At 45.2% G+C, this 18,111-nt stretch overlaps 1 protein-coding gene across 1 annotated transcript in view; it reads left to right on the forward strand.

Annotated features, from left to right (window-relative positions):
* baz1b (bromodomain adjacent to zinc finger domain, 1B) overlaps positions 1–17,684 on the forward strand; it is a 28,907-nt gene extending 11,223 nt beyond the window's left edge. Inside the window, exons 7-19 of the mRNA XM_063004293.1 lie at positions 2,175–3,603; positions 6,661–6,799; positions 6,917–7,071; positions 7,151–7,268; positions 8,848–8,946; positions 9,073–9,250; positions 10,160–10,345; positions 10,432–10,579; positions 11,351–11,501; positions 11,595–11,707; positions 12,856–13,034; positions 13,134–13,240; positions 16,305–17,684. Coding sequence (XP_062860363.1) covers positions 2,175–3,603; positions 6,661–6,799; positions 6,917–7,071; positions 7,151–7,268; positions 8,848–8,946; positions 9,073–9,250; positions 10,160–10,345; positions 10,432–10,579; positions 11,351–11,501; positions 11,595–11,707; positions 12,856–13,034; positions 13,134–13,240; positions 16,305–16,980 — 3,678 coding nt within the window. The 3' untranslated portion in view covers positions 16,981–17,684. The remainder of the gene's footprint in view (positions 1–2,174; positions 3,604–6,660; positions 6,800–6,916; positions 7,072–7,150; positions 7,269–8,847; positions 8,947–9,072; positions 9,251–10,159; positions 10,346–10,431; positions 10,580–11,350; positions 11,502–11,594; positions 11,708–12,855; positions 13,035–13,133; positions 13,241–16,304) is intronic.
* Positions 17,685–18,111: the final 427 nt, after the last annotated feature.

Consider the following 18,111-nt stretch of genomic DNA (forward strand, 5'->3'; position numbering starts at 1 on the left):
ACAGAAGACCTTTAAACGAGATTATTACATTACCCCACATTGACGTCCACTTCTAATAAACACATCCTCTACTCATGCCAACAAATGAACACCAACACAATTCTGCAATACGAACAGCTACAAGGAAATCTTGACCTCAGTAACCCCCCCCCCCACCACCACCGTACGCACATGGAATACATGGACCCACCACCTTGCCGTTTAAATAATATTTTAGCTAGCCATGACTAGTGATCGACCGATATGGGTTTTTTAATGGCCGATGCCGATACCGATATTTAGACGAAAGAAGTGGCCGATGGCCGATATATAAAGCCGATAATACCATTTTTTTACAACTAAAAAATACAATAATAATAATAATAATAATAATACAACAAAACAGAATTAATGATCTTAAATAAACATGTATTTATCACTGTATATTCTTGTTTGCTCTTTTGGCCGTTCAAAAAATTTAATAAAAAAAATAAAAACTTTAAATAAAATACAAATTATTTCAAAGGTTTCAGTGCACTTAACATACACAAGCAGATAGCAGTATCTTTTTGTTTTTAAGAATGAACAAACATGCTTAGTGAAGACAGTTGCACATAGAAGAACTTCTTTTAAGGAGCCATTATTTAAGCACCAAACTGTGTGTGCATTGTGTTTGAGCATTTAGATAAGTAATCAAAATATAAATAAAATATTAACAAAAATATTTGTGAATAAAAAATAATGAAGTTAAAGTTAAAGTGAAATATTTGGGGGGGAAAAAGCAGCAAATTGTAGGAAACAGTTTCCAGTCTTGAAATAAAATGGCAATATCCTCACTGAATGTTTTCTCAGCCTCTCTTTTTAAGTAGTCCCAGTCTAAAAGCAGCAAGTTGTAATGCAGGAAACAAAGTTTCTCTGCATTTTCTCCAGTGAGCCTGTTCCTTTTCTTCTCATAAATGGTCCCAATCTCACTAAAAATTCTCGTTCTTGTGCATTCACTGATGTCTGCCTGGAGATTGGCAAAATGGACACACGGGGCGCTCTAACAACAGCCAGACCAATGACTGTATACAGTCACTGAGCTGACGGAGGCAATGTTTAAATATCGGCCTTGTGCGCACATATATCGGCCGATGCCGATTATCTAAAAAATGCCAAAAATCGGCCCGATTAATCGGCCGGCCGATTAATCGGTCGATCACTAGCCATGACGATAGCCATTGAAAAGCTGACAAGGCGTTAAGGATTAAACGAACAAACAAACGTTGGCGGCTCTATATGTCGGTGGCTAACGTTTAAATACTTGATACTCCAGTGTAATAAATAACTTTCTTTCTGCTCGAGTAGACGGCTGGTGATTTGTCTTGTGTCTAATTGAGCTTTTAGAATTGTACGGAAAAGTGTACGACTCGGTACTGACTATAAGATGTCTGGTTTTTAAGGAGCTACTGACAATAAGCGTTATCTCAACGTGTGATGAGTAAATAAAATAATCGGCGGAAAATATATACATCATCTGTCCCGGTTTGGAGAAAATACACCGAGGCATAACATTATGACCGCTGAGAGGTGACGTGAATAACACTGAGTATCTCATCATCACGGCACCTGTTAGTAGGGGGGGGGTGTATTAGGCAGCGAGTGAACATTTGATCCTCAGAGTTGATGTTAGAAGCAGGAAAAATGGGCGAGCGTGTGGCTAGACGACCGGGTCAGAGCATCTCCAGAACTGCAGCTCTTGTGGGGCGTGTCCCGGTCTGCAGGGGTCGGTATCTATCAGAAGTGGTCCGAGGAAGGAACAGTGGTAAACCGGCGTGGCTGGAGCTCAAACTGCTGAAGAAGTTCATGCTGGTTCTGACAGAAAGGCGTCGGAATACACAGAGCAGCACGGTCTGTTGCGGTCAGTTAAGAAGGTGGTCGTAATGTTATGCCTGATCGGCGTATGTAAAAGACAAGAATGATGAGAAAATGATTACTGGCTGCGGTCATCTGGACTAGAACAGGGTGATGTGCTATTAACGTGTCCCCACTCATATAGGGGGCTAATTTATTTCTATAACCACTGTAGCACCAACCCTTATTAAATATTAGCACAGTTAAAACAATCGTTTTTTCTAATAAACTGGTCTTATATGCTGGTCAGGCAGCCCATAGTCCGGCACTGACTTGTGAATGTTGATTTTGTCTGTGTTTAGGTTAAGAACTTAAACGGCTCTCCACTGCAGATGAAGAACTCGGGCTCTTCCAGAAAATCTGAGAACAAGAAACCCGACGGCAGGAAGAGGCACAAGAGCGGCGGAGCCAAGGCGCCGAAAGGCTCCAAAAAAGATCCAAAGAAGCCCAGGATGAAGCAGATGACTCTCCTGGATCTGGCGAAGAGTCCCTCCGCTACAGGCAGTCCTAAAAAGCGAGCGCGGAGCTCTGGGCCTGGCACGCCCAAGCTTGGCAAACCTCTGCCACCCATGGCCCTACATCTGCTGCGCTTCTATAAGGAAAACAAGGACAAAGAGGACAAGAAGAACGCCTTGTCTCAGTTGGTGTCCAGGGCGGCGAAGGCCCTGTCTGCGGAAGACCGCGGGCGTCTGCCCGATGAGCTGAGGGAGATCGTGCAGAAGAAGTGGGAGCGTCTGGAGGAGAAGCGGCGCTGGGCCCTCATGAGCGAGGAGGAGCGTCAGGAGGCGATGCGCAAGAAGCGTGAGGAGCTGAAGGAGAAGCTGCGTGAGAAGGCGAAGGAGCGGCGTGAGAAGGAGCTGCAGCTCCGGCGCGAGCAGCAGAAGCGTTTCGAGGATCAGGAACTCGCGGGAAACAGCCTGCCCACGTTCCGACTGGTGGACATGCCCGAGGGTCTTCCTAACGCGCTGTTCGGCGACATCGCCATGGTGGCGGATCTTCTTCACTGCTATTCCGATCTGCTCATGCCTGACGGGCTGTACCCGATCACAGCTCAGGCGCTCATGGAAGCCCTGGCATCCGACAAGGGCGGCTTCCTGTACCTCAACCGCGTCCTGGTGGTCCTGCTGCAGACGCTGCTCCAGGACGAGCTAGCCGAGTATTACAGCGAGCTGGACATGTCGCTCTCGGAGATCCCGCTGACGATGCACTCCGCGTCGGAGCTGGCGCGCCTGTGCCTCCGGCCGTCGGACGCGCAGGGCGGCGAGAGCAACGCCGGCTCCGACGAGTGGCACGGCGGCGGGTGCTACGACGGCGTGGTGAGCCCCGAGCTCCTAGAGCGACTCGAGACGACCGAGGTGTTCGAGCTGGCGCCGGCCGAGAAGGTGAGCCTGCTGGTGGCGCTGTGTCACCGCATCCTCATGACCTACTCGGTGGAGGACCACGTGGAGTCCATGCAGCAGCGAGCCTCCGAGCTCTGGAAGGAGCGCATCGCCACGCTCAAGGAGGCCAACGATCGCCGCCGAGCCGAGAAGCAGAGGCACAAAGAGCAGATGGAGTCCAAGGGGCAGGACGCGGCCGGGAAGACCGAGAAGAAGAAGGAGGCGAGCGTCAAGAAAGACGAGCCCCAGGCGAAGGTCGAGCAGGAGGACATGATCAGCACGGTGAAAAGCCGCCGGCTCATGTCCATCCAGGCTAAGAAGGAGAAAGAGGAAATGGAACGACAGAATAAAGGTGATCGAGTCGTCGAATTAATTGTTGAATTGAATGTTGTCGGGTATAAATCTTGATGCTTCTGAGCATGGCCGTGTCTAAACAACAGTAATAAAAACAGTGTAGTGGACACGGCAGTGATGTAGAACAGTAAGATGAGCAGAAGCGTAACGTTTGGCTACAGGGGCTCGGTGGGTAGCGCCGTCGCCTTACAGCAAAAAGGTCCTGGGTTCCATTTCCAGGTGGAGCTATCCGGGTCGTTCGTGTGTGGAGTTTCCTCCCACAGTCCACAGTAACAGCACCACCGATAATTATCCTTTCAAGCCGATTTTTAATCAAAATATGCTATCGGCGATCGGCCGACGTTTCCTAAAAGTAGCCGATATGATCGTGTGATCTATAAAAGATCACGTTAAGTTAACGGCTCAGTGGATCGATCCAGACGCCAACCATCACATCACCATTCATCAACCATCGTACAGAAACCATCGTGAAAGCTCTTACGATGTAATTTTGCCGATTGTAATATTTACTTTAAAAAGATAATTCGACCCGGTCACATCTGAGTCGATTCTATCAGCACGTTATATAAACTCCTGGTTCACTTTGGTAAATCGTGAGCGGTTCTTACTTGTGATGTAGATGAGAACAGAAAACGTTACAGAGCCAATCGGAGGCAAAAGTTTATTCATTACCAAATTCGTTAGTTCAGGATCATCTGCTGAACTTTTAGCTCCTTAGACGGAACGAGTCTGACTCGGTTACAGATCTGTGGTAATAACGGTGTAATGAAGCTTTTTAATGTAAGAAAGTCACACAGAATGTTCTGTAGTAGCTGGTGTTTATTTAAAACCACGACATTTAATTAATAACAGTAAACACGGAGAGATAACCGAGAAGAGAAACTTACGCTTCGCGGAAAATGAATCGACTCGTGAATCACTTTAAGCGATACAGTGAACAGATCATTTCTCTTAAAGGCACAAACACACACACACACACACGCGCGCACACGCGCTGCTCCGGTTTATCTTCACTGTGAGGCTCTTTTTAAGGTTTTTTCAGACTGAACTGGATAACATTAAACCTGCGTGTGTGTGGTCCCCCCCATCGGAATCGGCTATCGGCCGATATCCCTGAAAGGAGGTCGGAGATCGGAATCGGTGCCAAAAACCCCGCTCGGTACATCTCTAGCTATTTCCTTTATAAGAATAACTCACAAACAAATCACTTTAAATAATGTGCAGCAGAACCTCCTTACATTAAGAAAAGTGCAAAACCATGTAAGTTCTTTATAGGTTTCTTAAAAGGAACACGAGCCTGTATACTAGAGACGGACCGATCGGGGTTTTTGGCACCGATTCCGATCTCCGATCTCCTTTCAGGGACATCGGCCGATAGCCGATTCCGATCGGGGGGGGGGGGGGGGGGGGGGTATTTAGGAGTAAATAAACTTAAAAAGAGCCTCACAGTAAAGATAAACCGGAGCAGCGCGCGTGTGTGTGTTTGTGCCTTTAGAAGAGACGCAGTTACAGAGACGCAGTTACAGAGTTACAGAGACGCAGAGTTCACAGTATCGCTATAAGTGATTCATTGATTCATGAGTCGATTCGTTTTTATGTGAAGCGTAAGTTTCTCTTCTCGGTTATCTCTCCGTGTTTACTGTTATTAATTAAATGTCGTGGTTTTAAATAAACACCAGCTACTACAGAACATTCTGTGTGACTCTCTTACATTAAAAAGCTTCATTACACTGTTATTACCACAGATCTGTAACCGAGTCAGACTCGTTCCGTCTAAGGAGCTAAAAGTTTTCTAAAAGTTCAGCAGATGATCCTGAACTAACGAATTTGGTAATGAATAAACTTTTGCCTCTGATTGGCTCTGTAACGTTTTCTGTTCTCATCTACATCACAAGTAAGAACCGCTTACGATTTACCAAAGTGAACCAGGAGTTTATATAACGTGCTGATAGAATCGACTCAGATGTGACCGGGTCGAATTATCTTTTTAAAGTAAATATTACAATCAGCAAAATTACATCGTAAGAGCTTTCACGATGGTTTCTGTACGATGGTTGATGAATGGTGATGCGATGGTTGGCGTCTGGATCGATCCACTGAGCCGCTAACTTAACGTGATCTTTATATATCACACGATCGGATCGGATACTTTTAGGAAATATCGCCGATCGCCGATAGCATATTTTGATAAAAAATCGGCCGATACCGATTCGTAGCCGATCGATCGTCCCATCTCTACTGTTTACTGTTTCCACCATATAAGTGAGCTTATATATAAGCTCAGCTTTGATTTTGTCCTCGTGTGATTGGGGGGTGGATGGAGGTCTGGTCTTAAGATCTGCTTCTAACAGTATAGACTACAATTCACGTGACCTATCACATGTCCCCGGTCAGCCAATCCCGATCGCGCTCATCGGCTCCGGAGTTGTGATTCAGTTCAGTGAATCTTAATCGAACTCTTCTGTTTGTGTCTCGTTTTGCCGATCGTGTTTGCGCTCCTTATTTCTGAATCTAACCGTTACCGTGTTATAATCCATTGTTGTCTTCCGTTTACCGTTTTAGTTTTCGCTGGTTTTGGACTCTACCTTTTTGATATTAAACGTTCCCTGATTTATATTCCGCGAGCGTCTGCTCAGTTTCCGCCTCGTGACGTGTTGGTATTTTAATTAAAATATGAAGTATGTAAACGATCGCGATCGTCACGTTTCTAACATCGGGTGAAGACGTTCATTCGGATTGAACTAGTCCACAGTCGTGCGTGTGAGCAGTGGTTGGGTACTGCACATCTTGGGAGGTGGGGGGGGGGGGTGTACATGGTCTTCCTCGGCCAGGGTAGGGGTCTGTATGTAACGGTAGAGAAGAAATACAACTAGGTAGCAGGATATGAGTACATGGGTTGCTAATTTAAGCCCCACCACTGCCCGGTAATCGCTTAGAGGTGGAAATTATGCTTGTGTTTTATTTTCCATCTAGAAGTTGATGTATTGGCGTTGTTGAAAGTGTCCAGTGTCCGGTATGATGTGCTTTACACCCTGTGCGATGTGTCTGAACGCAGAGCGTATGGAGAAGGAAGCCGAGGAGGAGCGGCTCAGGAAGCAGAGCGCCGCGGCGGAGCGGGCGTTCCTCGACGGCGTCGCCAAGGCCAAGCTGGTTTTGAGGAGGGTGCCTCTCGGCACTGACCGCAACCACAACCGGTATGTACATACGCGCTCGTCTATACGTACACCTTTTAAAATACGTTTCTACATTAAGAAGTCGTCGTACTTTCCCAAACTGCTGTTTAAAGCTCGTGTGGTGTTTGGTGCGTGCAGGTATTGGCTCTTCTCCGACGTGGTTCCTGGGTTGTACATAGAGAAAGGCTGGGTGAATGACAGCATAGACTACAGCTTCACTCCTCCTCCTCCTCCTGCTCCCGAGTCCGAGCCGGCGCAGGGGGAGGACGACGAGGACGACGAGGAGACGGAGAGTAAGTGTTCGATCGCTGCGGTGGCTGTGAACTGACCAGTGCCTGTAAAGCTTTTCATCGTATCTTGTTCTTCTTTCAGACGGTGAGAAGGATGATGAGAGAAGTATATCCAGCGCCACTGAGAATGGGCAGCAGGGGGCTCCAGCTTTTGAGACGTGTGCAGAAACCACGGTGCCCAAACAGGGTCAAAACCTCTGGTATGAAATGATGTGAATTATTTAGGGATCGAGGCATTTTTTAACTGATCGGTAGGAGGCGCTAACCGAGGCGGTGGGGGCAGAGCCGCGTTCATTACTGTAGAATTTTACTGTTTATACGGTGTGTGAGTCCAGGATCACTCCGGCTTACGGAACAATCACTTTTAATCCCAGTGTGAAAACTTCGGGAACCATAACGTACAGCGTTACCGTGTTGCACCATGTTAAGACGGGACGACATCTCGGTATCAAGCCCTCCGATCGGTTCAGTTACGACACGCTAGGGCTGAGACGATTCCTCGAGTAACTCGATTACTAAAAATCATCGAGGAATCGTTTCATCCGCACAACCGTGTACAGCTCACGGTGTTTCACGCGGACGACTTAACAGGACTTGATCCGGGTTCCTTTTGCGGACAGTTCAATGAACGCTGCGTATCTGGACACGTCCGCCGCTCCTGCGGACTGAACGTATCGGTTTAGGACGCGGCCGAGATTTGATAGCGCGGACTGCAAGATATATAGACAAACTACAGGCTTATGTTCATGTATTTTTGTTTATTATTATTATTTATGACTTGATGACCTGATGTTTCAGGTTGCCTGTTTACATTTTAAAAGTAAATTTATTTATTTTTGATTTATTTATTTTTGCATTTAAAAACTGTTAAACTGTCCTGTATGCAAGGAATACAAATGTACAGTTTGGTTTAGGAAACACGTCTTATTTAATCTAATATGTATTTGTTTTGGCTCTTTGTTAAAGCAAAAGTATTTCTTATCCGATTACTCGATTAATCGATAGAATAATCGATTAATCGCTGGAATAATCGATAGTTGCAGCCCTACAACACGCCATAAACATACCAGATATCATTTAACCAAACGATCTACCAATCTGATACGGCACCTAAAAAATAAACACTCAGCCGAATACAGCGAGTTTATTATTATATGATGAAGAGGAACCGGCCGCCCGCTAACACGGCAGAGACGCTGATTTCCATCAAAAAGAACCTTCGCTTCATTCTGAGTGTTCTAGTTTTACTACTACAACGCTGCACTAGGTCTGTTCACTTTTATTTTGTAAAAATAAAAGAACGTTAAGCAATAGCTTGGATGCAGGCAATTTTTTTCCTACAGCACTGCAGAGCTATTCAGTTGTTAAATAACTAATGTACAGTTGCACCGTGTGAACAGTATTATCTAGTTCTTATCTAGACAATACAAGGATCGGTTTGAGACTCTGGATCGAAATTAATGATCGGGATCAGGAACGTGATCGGGACATCCCTAGAATTATTGCATGAATAAAACTTTACTGTATTTTCAGTTCTGTGGAGTATTGGATATGGCACAAGCTAGACAGTTAATAAATTAATCCATTTTAACTTTATATAAAATTATTTACCAGTACCAAATACACAAGTCTTTATAAGTTGTACTTTATTTTATATTTATTCTTTTTTTTCCTTTACAGTTTTGATGTTTTAGCATCGGACTAGACACTAATCTAACACAGGGCCTTGGCCGTATAATGTGAAACTTGTTCCACAGTTAATTCTTGCTTATTTTTCAGGTTTGTGTGCGACTCTCCGAAAGATTTAGACGAGCTTATAGAAAACCTTCACTTGCAGGGTGCCCGAGAGAGTGAACTTAAACTCAAACTCAAATTCAGGTGAGTGAAAAGTCGAGTTATGGAACTTTAAACCCTGCACAGCGTTACCCGTCCTTTTAACATGATATTTAAAACTGTAGAATCGGCTGTTCAAATCGTCTCGTTCTCATTGGATGTCCCTGCTAGGTACCCGGACATCGTGCACTCCGTTCACCTCGGCCGAAAGGCAAACGCTGGCCTGCGCACCTGCGATGGTCACGAGGAGCTTCTTAAATACCTGCGCAGTGACATCATCGAGGTGTCGTCTCGCCTGGAGAAGGGTGGGCTGGGCTTCATGGAAAACACGGCTGAGTTTGAGGAACAAGTAGGTTTGGGAGGGTGGTCGAGCAGTCCTGTGATTGACTTGTTTCCTGTTTTTATAGTTTTCATTCTAGTATATTTGCTCCTCATGGCTTCTTTATTTGATACTAGTGACACTATGCCTTTAATAATGTAGTACATGTTATGTCTTCTGTACTTAATGACATTCAGATGAGCCCGCGCAAGTTGTTCTTAATATGTTCAGACTCCAAATCGTGCTTACAAGCGCTGCCATCCCTACAGACGGATCACCCAGTCATCTTAGAGCTCTTAGCTAAAGAGAAAGAACTTAGAAAACGTCCCACCCGCCGATGCCCTCTACACGGTCAAATCACTTTGTAAGAACACACGGCAGGAGGAATGGAATCGTAACACCGCTAACAAACTGTACGAAATCAAACCACGACAGGACCTCTACCCATTATCCAGTAAAAAGACACGACCAGACGGTGTTAACGAGATGCCGTATAGGACGTTCAGCCCTGACGCACAGACACCTTCTCTTGGGCGAAGATGCGCCAAACTGCCAGTACTGTGGATCACGATTGTCAATAAAACATCCTGACAGAATGCCAAGCCATCGAAGATACCAGAACAATATTTTGCAGAGACACAAATATGAAAGACCTCTTCGAACACAATAACCCACAAAAAAAATCCTGAATTTGTTGAATTACCTAAAGATTAAAAGCCAAATATAGTACATTAACTTTTACTTAGCTTAAATTCGTTTTTAAACCATATACATAGCCTAATTGAGCTGGAATGGCAATACACAAACAAACTGTACGTTCGTCTTTTTAGGATTGTATTACTGTTTGTGTCGTTTTCCCTGTTTATCTACTACAGATGTCCTTTGGATTTGTCTTATTTCCAATATTATGTCTGATTTTACGCTCCGTTTCATTTTCAGGTGCGAAATCTGGAGAACCTGAGGGACCTCGGTGAGTGTGTGGTCACGTTGCAGAGGAGTGTGGTTAAGAAGTTTCTCCAGGGTTTCATGGCTCCCAAACAGAAGAAAAAGAAGAAGCAGTCCGGGGAGGAGAGTGTGAAGGCTGAGGAGGTGGACGAGGAGAAGGTTCTAGCTGAGGAGGCCAGGGTGAGTGTGTGCGCGCGCGGATTTTCCCTTAGTACCGTAGTGTGGGTTGAATAGATGCTTCATCTTGTTCTATGTTCTGCCTGTAGGTGGCTACAGCGGTGGAGAGGTGGAACGCCGCTATCCGTGAAGCTCAGACCTTCTCCCGCGTGCATGTTCTCCTGGGGATGCTGGATGCCTGCATCAAGTGGGACATGTCTGCGGAGAACGCCCGCTGCAAAGTGTGTCGCAAGAAAGGTGAGCCGCGGCAGCAGGACTAAGACCTGTGGCTTAGATGTATGACGTTCACATGATGCAGCTGAATCAGTACAGTAGGAATAATAGCTTGGACAAAAGTATTGGGACACCTCTTCTAATGACTGATTTCACTGCTTTTACAGCTGCTAAGGTATAGAATATCGCTTATGTGCTGTTCCAAGATTATTGTTCTCCTGTGCACAAAGCAAGCTCTGGAAACTCTGACCTGAACAGCTTTGGAATGAACTGGAACATCAAGTGAGGTTTTCTCGACTGAATGAGCATAAAATCCCTACAGTCATACATAGGGTGTGTTCGAAAACCTAGTGAGCTGCCTTGCTGTCTTACTGCCTCTCGGTAGAGAGGATTCTAATAAGTCAGTGACTTATAAGAATGAGCTGAGGTAGCACGGCACGCTTCGTGTACCGATGACGGTCACGTTTCCTGACGAGCCCGAACTTGCAAGTAAAAACACTCGGTACAAGTTTATACAAGTTAAAAATCAATAATACAGTCGAATCCGGTTAATCGGACCGAATCCTGAAGTACCGAAACAAATCCTTTTGAAAAGAGGGTTCCAACAAGCTCATGGTCAGGCGTCCAAATACTTTTGGCCATGTGGTTATGGTATTTTTTTCATAGTGGCTTAATTGTGATTTGTGAATACAGTTTGAGCAATTGCGGTTTAAGTACCTTGGTGGCAACTTGATTTTGGTGGGACTTGAACCAGGAACCTTCTGATCACCAAACGTAGATTCTTTGTTATTCTAGTCGGCGAGGAGGACAAGCTGATCCTGTGTGACGAGTGCAACAAGGCCTTCCATCTCTTCTGCCTGAGGCCGGCGCTCTATCGCATACCCGAGGGAGAGTGGCACTGCCCAGCCTGCCAGCCGACCACTGCCCGCCGCGGCTCTCGTGGCAGGTAAGACGAACGAACGCGCGCGTGCACGAGTGTGTGAGCGAGCGCACGGCTGTACGCGCATGTACGTTAAAACGTGCCGTCCTCTCCATACAGAAACTATAACGAGAACTCGGACGAGGAGGAAGACGACGATGAGGAGGAGTCGGAGGAGGAGTCGGAGGAGGAAGATTCCGAGGAGGAAGAACGGAGGAACACGGGGCACAGCTGTGAGTTGTCAAGTGCAGCGTGGTAGTACATAATATAATGTATATACACACCGATGAGAAAACCTTTCGATCAGAACCAGCATTAACTTATTCCCACGTGCGTGACCCCGTCGCCGGTCCTTCCTTGGACCACTTTTGATAGATACTGACCACTGCAGACCGGGAACACCCCACAAGAGGTGCAGTTTTCCTGCTTCTAACATCAGCTCTGAGGATCAAATGTTCACTCGCTGCCTAATATATCCCCCCTCCACTAACAGGTGCCGTGATGAAGAGATGATAATTAATAACAGTAAACACGGAGAGATAACCGAGAAGAGAAACTTACGCTTCACATAAAATGAATCGACTCCTGAATCGCTTATATCGATACTGTGAACGGAGCGTCTCTCTTAAAAACACACACACACACACGTCAATGCTTCTGTCAGCGGTTTATCTTCACTGTTTTTTTTTTACCCCTTTTTCTCCCCTTCTAGCGCATCCAATCGTTCAATTAGCATCGTGCTTCCTCTCCGTCTATGCCGAACCCCGCCCCGACCGAGGTGACCGAAGCTAACCCGTATCCCCTCCGAAACACGAGCGGCAGCCGGATGCATCTTTGCCACCCACACGTGGACGAGTCTGGCGCCACCCAGCGTCGCATGCGGAGAGACGCACCCTAAGGGCACCCTCTCCCATCTCTGTGCGAGCGCCTCCAATCGGCCGGCAGAGAACGCGATCGCATTCCGACAGAGAGAGACCCGCATCCGGTTCTTCGTCCCACCCCCCACATGAGCGACCGGCCGATCGTTGCTCGTATAGCCGCTCGGCTTCGAACCGGTAAAGCGAGGCTGGATTCGATACCACGCTTCTCAGAATCCAGCCCCGGTCGCAGCGCGTCTCTTTTTACCGCTGCGCCACCTGAGCGGCGTTCGTCCTGTTTTTTAAGGTCTTTTCAGACTGACCTGGATAACATCTAACCTGCGTGTGTGTGTGTGCGCGTGGTCAGACTAATGAGATAAGTCTCCCGTGGGTGAAGAATGAATTGCTTTGGACCACTTTTGATAGATACTGACCACTGCAGACTGGGAACCCCCCCCCCGGCCTGGCCTGTGTATTTTTCTGGCCTAAACGAATCGCTGATTTGACCCGCTTTAACCCTACAGTACGGTCCAGGAAGAAGATGAAGTCGTTTACGCGGCCCAAAGACAAGTCCAAGTCGGGATCCAAGAAAAACTCGCCGTCTGGTGCCAAGTCTGAATCCAAATCGGCGAGATCCGCAAAGCCGGCGAGTAAAGGCGCTACCAGATCGCGACCAAGTAACCCCGCGGACATTGACGAACTGGTAAGAGAGCGAAACGTTCGGACACGACGCAGCCTGTTCATTTTAATGGTTTGTGTTGCTACGCCGCATTACAGTGCGATTCGATTCTGATTTCAACAGGTGCGTCAGAGTTCCAGAACCGGTGCTAGCAAGCAGGCGCAGGAGCTCGAGAAGTGCGAGGAAATCCTCCAGAAGCTCATCAGGTTCCGTTACAGCTGGCCGTTCAGGTACATGGGACACCGAGAGCTCGAGTGTTCGAGTTACACCTATAGGGCAAAGAAACGAGTGCACAGTGAAGCTAAACGAGCATTTTTTTTTGACAGTTTTGCATGAAACACATGCTTAATCAGATCGGTACAAACTTTTGGCCTGATGTCTACATCAATCTGATTTTCAGTGATTATTAGGGATGTAAACGATACACTCTACCCACAACAGACCACTGAAGTCGTGCGTCGTTCTGTAGTCCTCGTTATGCCCATATTTGCAGACCCGGGTCTAACTCGGATTTCCCATATCAAAAAATCTCGACTCTAACGCGTCCTGTGCTAAATAAACATGTTCAGAACCCTGTACGTTTTTCTCCTGTACGTCACCGGATCCCCTGAATTACGAGGTCGTTAAAGGGTCGTAATACTAACGATGCCGCACGAAAGCTAACGCTACTGCGCGTTAATTAGACGTCACGGAACTGCACCGATCGAATCGACGGTACGAGCGGCCCGCTTTTGGCGAGTACAACCAACGGCGTAACACCCGACTAGGGCTGCAACTATCGATTATTTTTGTAATCGAGTATTCTATCCAGCGATTAATCGAGTAATCGGATAAGAAATACTTTTGCTTTAATAACGAGCAAAAATAAATACGTAATACGTAAGATTAAATACGACATGTCTCTTGAAACAAACTATATATTTTTATTACTTGCATACAGGACAGTTTGAAGGGTTTATTTATGTATTATGAAAACATTTGGGTTTCCAGATTTACATCTGGATCTGATACACAGTTCAGAAGAGAGCACCTTTTGTCTGAACCCACCCATTTTTCTTGTGAGCGTAGACGATCGGAGCTATTTATTGTTTAAATAATCAATGTAACAGGACACACCTGACAGTCACCTGTTCCAATACTTTTGCTCACAAGAAAAATGGGTGGGTTCAGAGAAAAGGTGCTGAACTGTGTATCAGATCCAGATGTAAATACCTGGAAATAAAAGCTGAAATGTTGATCTTTTGTCTCATATTCATCTTTTAATGTCAAACCCAAATGTTTTCAGTCTACAGCAAAAATGAAGGGATTGGCCTCACTGTTCCAATACTTTTGGAGGGGACTGTATATATATATATATATATAATAAACAGTAATACATAAACATTGCCTCTAATTTGTGCAACTGATCTCAAACTTTCAGTCGTTTTCTCTGTTCCTCTCTGCTCATCCTGCTATATTCTCTCTCTCTCTCTCTCTCTCTCTCTCTCTCTCTCTCTCTCTCTCCATTTTACAGTCCGCGCTATCAAATCTCGGCTCCGTTTCAAATCGCCACTACATACTGAACAGTACGAGTGTGTACAAACGGGTGAAAAGTACCCGGGTTAAGTCCCGTCAGGTACCGTTTAATTGAGAGATTTGGGACGCAGCCCTGGGGCTTCCTCGCGTCGCCTGAACGCGGCGTAAACGCCTTGTGAAAGCGAAAGTCCGCGCGGAACACCGTGAGCTAGGTATCGGTGTACGGAATAAACGATTCCTCGATGCGAAAAATTTGAATCGATCGTTTTTAGTCATCGAGTGACTCGAGTTACTCGAGGAATCGTTTCAGCCCTGCGCCCGACCGTCCTCGCGTTCTACTTTAATGTAGCTAGCTACTAAAAATATCAACTAAAACGTGTGAATATCACGGCGCTGTTACTCTGGTGAATCGCGCTGCTGCGTGCGCTTTAGTGACGTCAATTCAGTGCGCAGTAGCGTTAGCTTACACGGAGCAATATTCATATTTTGACTCTCTAACGACTCCATAATCCAGAGGATCCAGCGATAATAGATGGAAGAATCTCCATAAAACAAAACCTAACAGCTCTGGAACATGTTTTATGACTACAGGATGCGAGAGAGGCGATTTGCGAATCGTATTTCCCATTCAAAATCTCTCTTAGACCCGGGTTACCAAATATGGGCATAACAACATGACTTCAGTGGTCTATGTGATGCGACTCACGATACTGGGTTCACTGGTTTTTTTTTTTTAACAAATTGAAATTGAAGACAAATGATCACAGTTTCCTTTTATTATTTCTCAATAAAATAAAATACTGTATTTGTGCTTATCTTTTATTTATCTAAATAATGAATGCCCTTTTATTTTTTCTGACGTAGGTACCACCTATGCATAACAATGCTGCTCATTTCCCTTGGTGTCCCACATTGAATAAATAAACGAATAATAAAATAAAGTATCCTCACACGAATAAATTTGGCTGGAAAATTCAGAACCCGACAACCCTGTAGTGACGTCAACCAGGCGAGGTGAACAGCGGCAGCGACCCTCTGCCGTTTAAAGTGAATATCGATTCATCATACATGTAAACCGATTTGAATCTTGATCTATACACGTGCTAATCTGGCGGCTCGGGACGCGTCGCAGCGAGAAGGTCCTGGGTCAGATTTCTAGGTCCTTTCTGTGTGGAGTTTGCATGTTCTCCTCGAGTCTGAGTGGGTTTTCTCCCTCGGTACAGAGACGTGCAAGTGAGGTGAATTAAAGATACAAAATTGTCCATGACCGTTTGACATTAAATACTTACTTGAGTAAAAAAAATAAATGTTATTAATCACCAGGCTTTAATTAAAGTTCAGGGTCAAAATGTCTGTGGCTTTATCTATAATAATAATAATAATAATAATAATAATAATAATAATAATAATAATAATAATAATAATAATAATAATAATAATAATAATAATAATAATAATAATAATAATAATAATAATAATAATAATAATAATAATAATAATAATAATAATAATAATAATAATAATAATAATAATAAAGAGTTGCTGTTACATATTAAATTACTGTGTACCAGCCTGTCTTACTAAAGGTGAATCTGTATACATGTCGACCACTAGGGGGCGATACACGATTTCATTATATTTTGTTCTGTGTATGGGAGCCCGGCTAGTAGAGGTTCTACCTGACTCTATCTGTACGTGGAAAATGGATCATTTTGCTGCTCAAGAGTTGATCATAAAATGATTACTAGCACTAACTCTTCTCTCTCTCTGCTCGTGCAGAGAGCCGGTGTCGCCGGAGGAAGCCGAGGACTATCTGGACATCATCAGCAACCCCATGGACTTCAGCACCATGCAGAACAAGTTCAAGTCGTCGGAGTACCGCAGCCCTCACGACTTCCTCGAGGACCTGAAGCTGGTGTTCACCAACGCAGAGGAGTACAATCAGCTGGGCAGCAGCGTGCTCCAGTGCATGAACCGCACCGAGCAGGCGTTCACCGAGCTCCTCCGCAGGATCCTGCCCGGTCTGAGCTACCTGCGCCGCAAGACCCGAAAACGCAACGTCCCGCGGCAGGACCAGGACGAAGAGGAGGAGGAGGACGACGAAAACGAAGCGGAGGAGGAGGAGGAGGACGAGGCGAAAGAAGCCAAGAAAGCGCAGAACGGTAAGCGGGGCGTCGGCGGCAGGTCCAAGAGAAACGGCGGCGGCGGGAGCAGACGGCGCGGGCGAGAGGAGAGCGAAAGTGAGGAGGAGGAGGAGGACGAAGAGGACACGTCCAGGCGAAAGAGCAAACGAACGTCGGCCACGTCGAACCGCAAAGACTACCGGGAACAGGACAGCGACAGTGAGAGGGAGAACAGGAGAAATGGATTAAGGAAGTCGGCGAGGAGAGACGAGGAGGCGAACAGCGACGACGAATCGGTCGGCCAGCGACATTCCAAGAGACAAAAACGCTAAAATCCAGGGTGCTTTTTTTTTTTTTTGGGTGTTTTTGTTCAAGTCGATAATTCTCCTTTCTTCCTTTTCTACCTCCCTCGTTTCCAAAAGGCGAAGCGGATCCGCTCTCCGCATCCTTCCGTGTCTGACCTCTCGAGCTGCCCCGTGTAGATTTTTTTTCCTGATTTATTATTGGGTGTTTTATGTTTATATTGACAAACATGAAAGAAACTGGTCTATATTTGTAAGTTGTTTATTACTGGTGAACTTTTTTTTTAAATTAAGAATTTGATCTCTGATGAGAATTTCTGTGAGCTCTTAAAAAAAAAAAAAAAAAAAGTCATTAAAACTTTGGCCAATAATTTCTAAAAAAAAAAAAAAAAAAAAAAAAAAAAAAAAATTTCTCTGTCTTTGGCATTCGGGTTTAACGTCGCCCCGCGTACCGTTTTTTTATTTTCCTGTCGGGATGTGTCGGGTCCGCTAAATAAACCCGGTTGCAGAAGTTCCAGGCAGGTCGGCTGTGACCCGAACATCCTGTAGAACATTCTAGATCTTTTTATATACATACATATATATAAATTATGCACTAGAACTGGAACTCCAGTCGTGCTCGTGTTAGCACTATTTTCATCTGGGCAACCAGCACCAAAATAAATTCCTAATGTTTTGGTTTATTTTTTTTCCAGAGTACAAGAACGTAAATAAAGAATTTGCTGTAGTTGAAATTGTCTGCTTGGTTTAACTTATTACCCTAAATAAATGTACGGTAACGATGCAATTAAACCACTATTGTAATTAGGCGTCGACTATTTGAACTGACGATGCGTATACGTATACATATACAATACTTTTATTTCAAGGTTATTTTCCTTTGTTCTTTTGATTTACTGTTGTTGGTGCCAGTCAGTACTGTTTATTTTTTCTGAGCTTGTGTTACCTGAAGCGTCGGTGCACCTCGTACTACTATACTACTATACTAAGATATCATGATTTTTCTTGAATCTACACTGAACCTCAGTCGGGGACCATTTTGCCCGGAGATATTCAAAAACAAAATGTACTTTCTTTTCTTTTTTTAATCCAAACGCACCATCGATGCTGGATTCATCATCATTTCCATTTTTATAATAAAGATCGGTGGGAATGACGCAC

The sequence above is a fragment of the Trichomycterus rosablanca genome, chromosome 11, assembly GCF_030014385.1.
Source record: "Trichomycterus rosablanca isolate fTriRos1 chromosome 11, fTriRos1.hap1, whole genome shotgun sequence".
Taxonomy (NCBI): domain Eukaryota; kingdom Metazoa; phylum Chordata; class Actinopteri; order Siluriformes; family Trichomycteridae; genus Trichomycterus; species Trichomycterus rosablanca.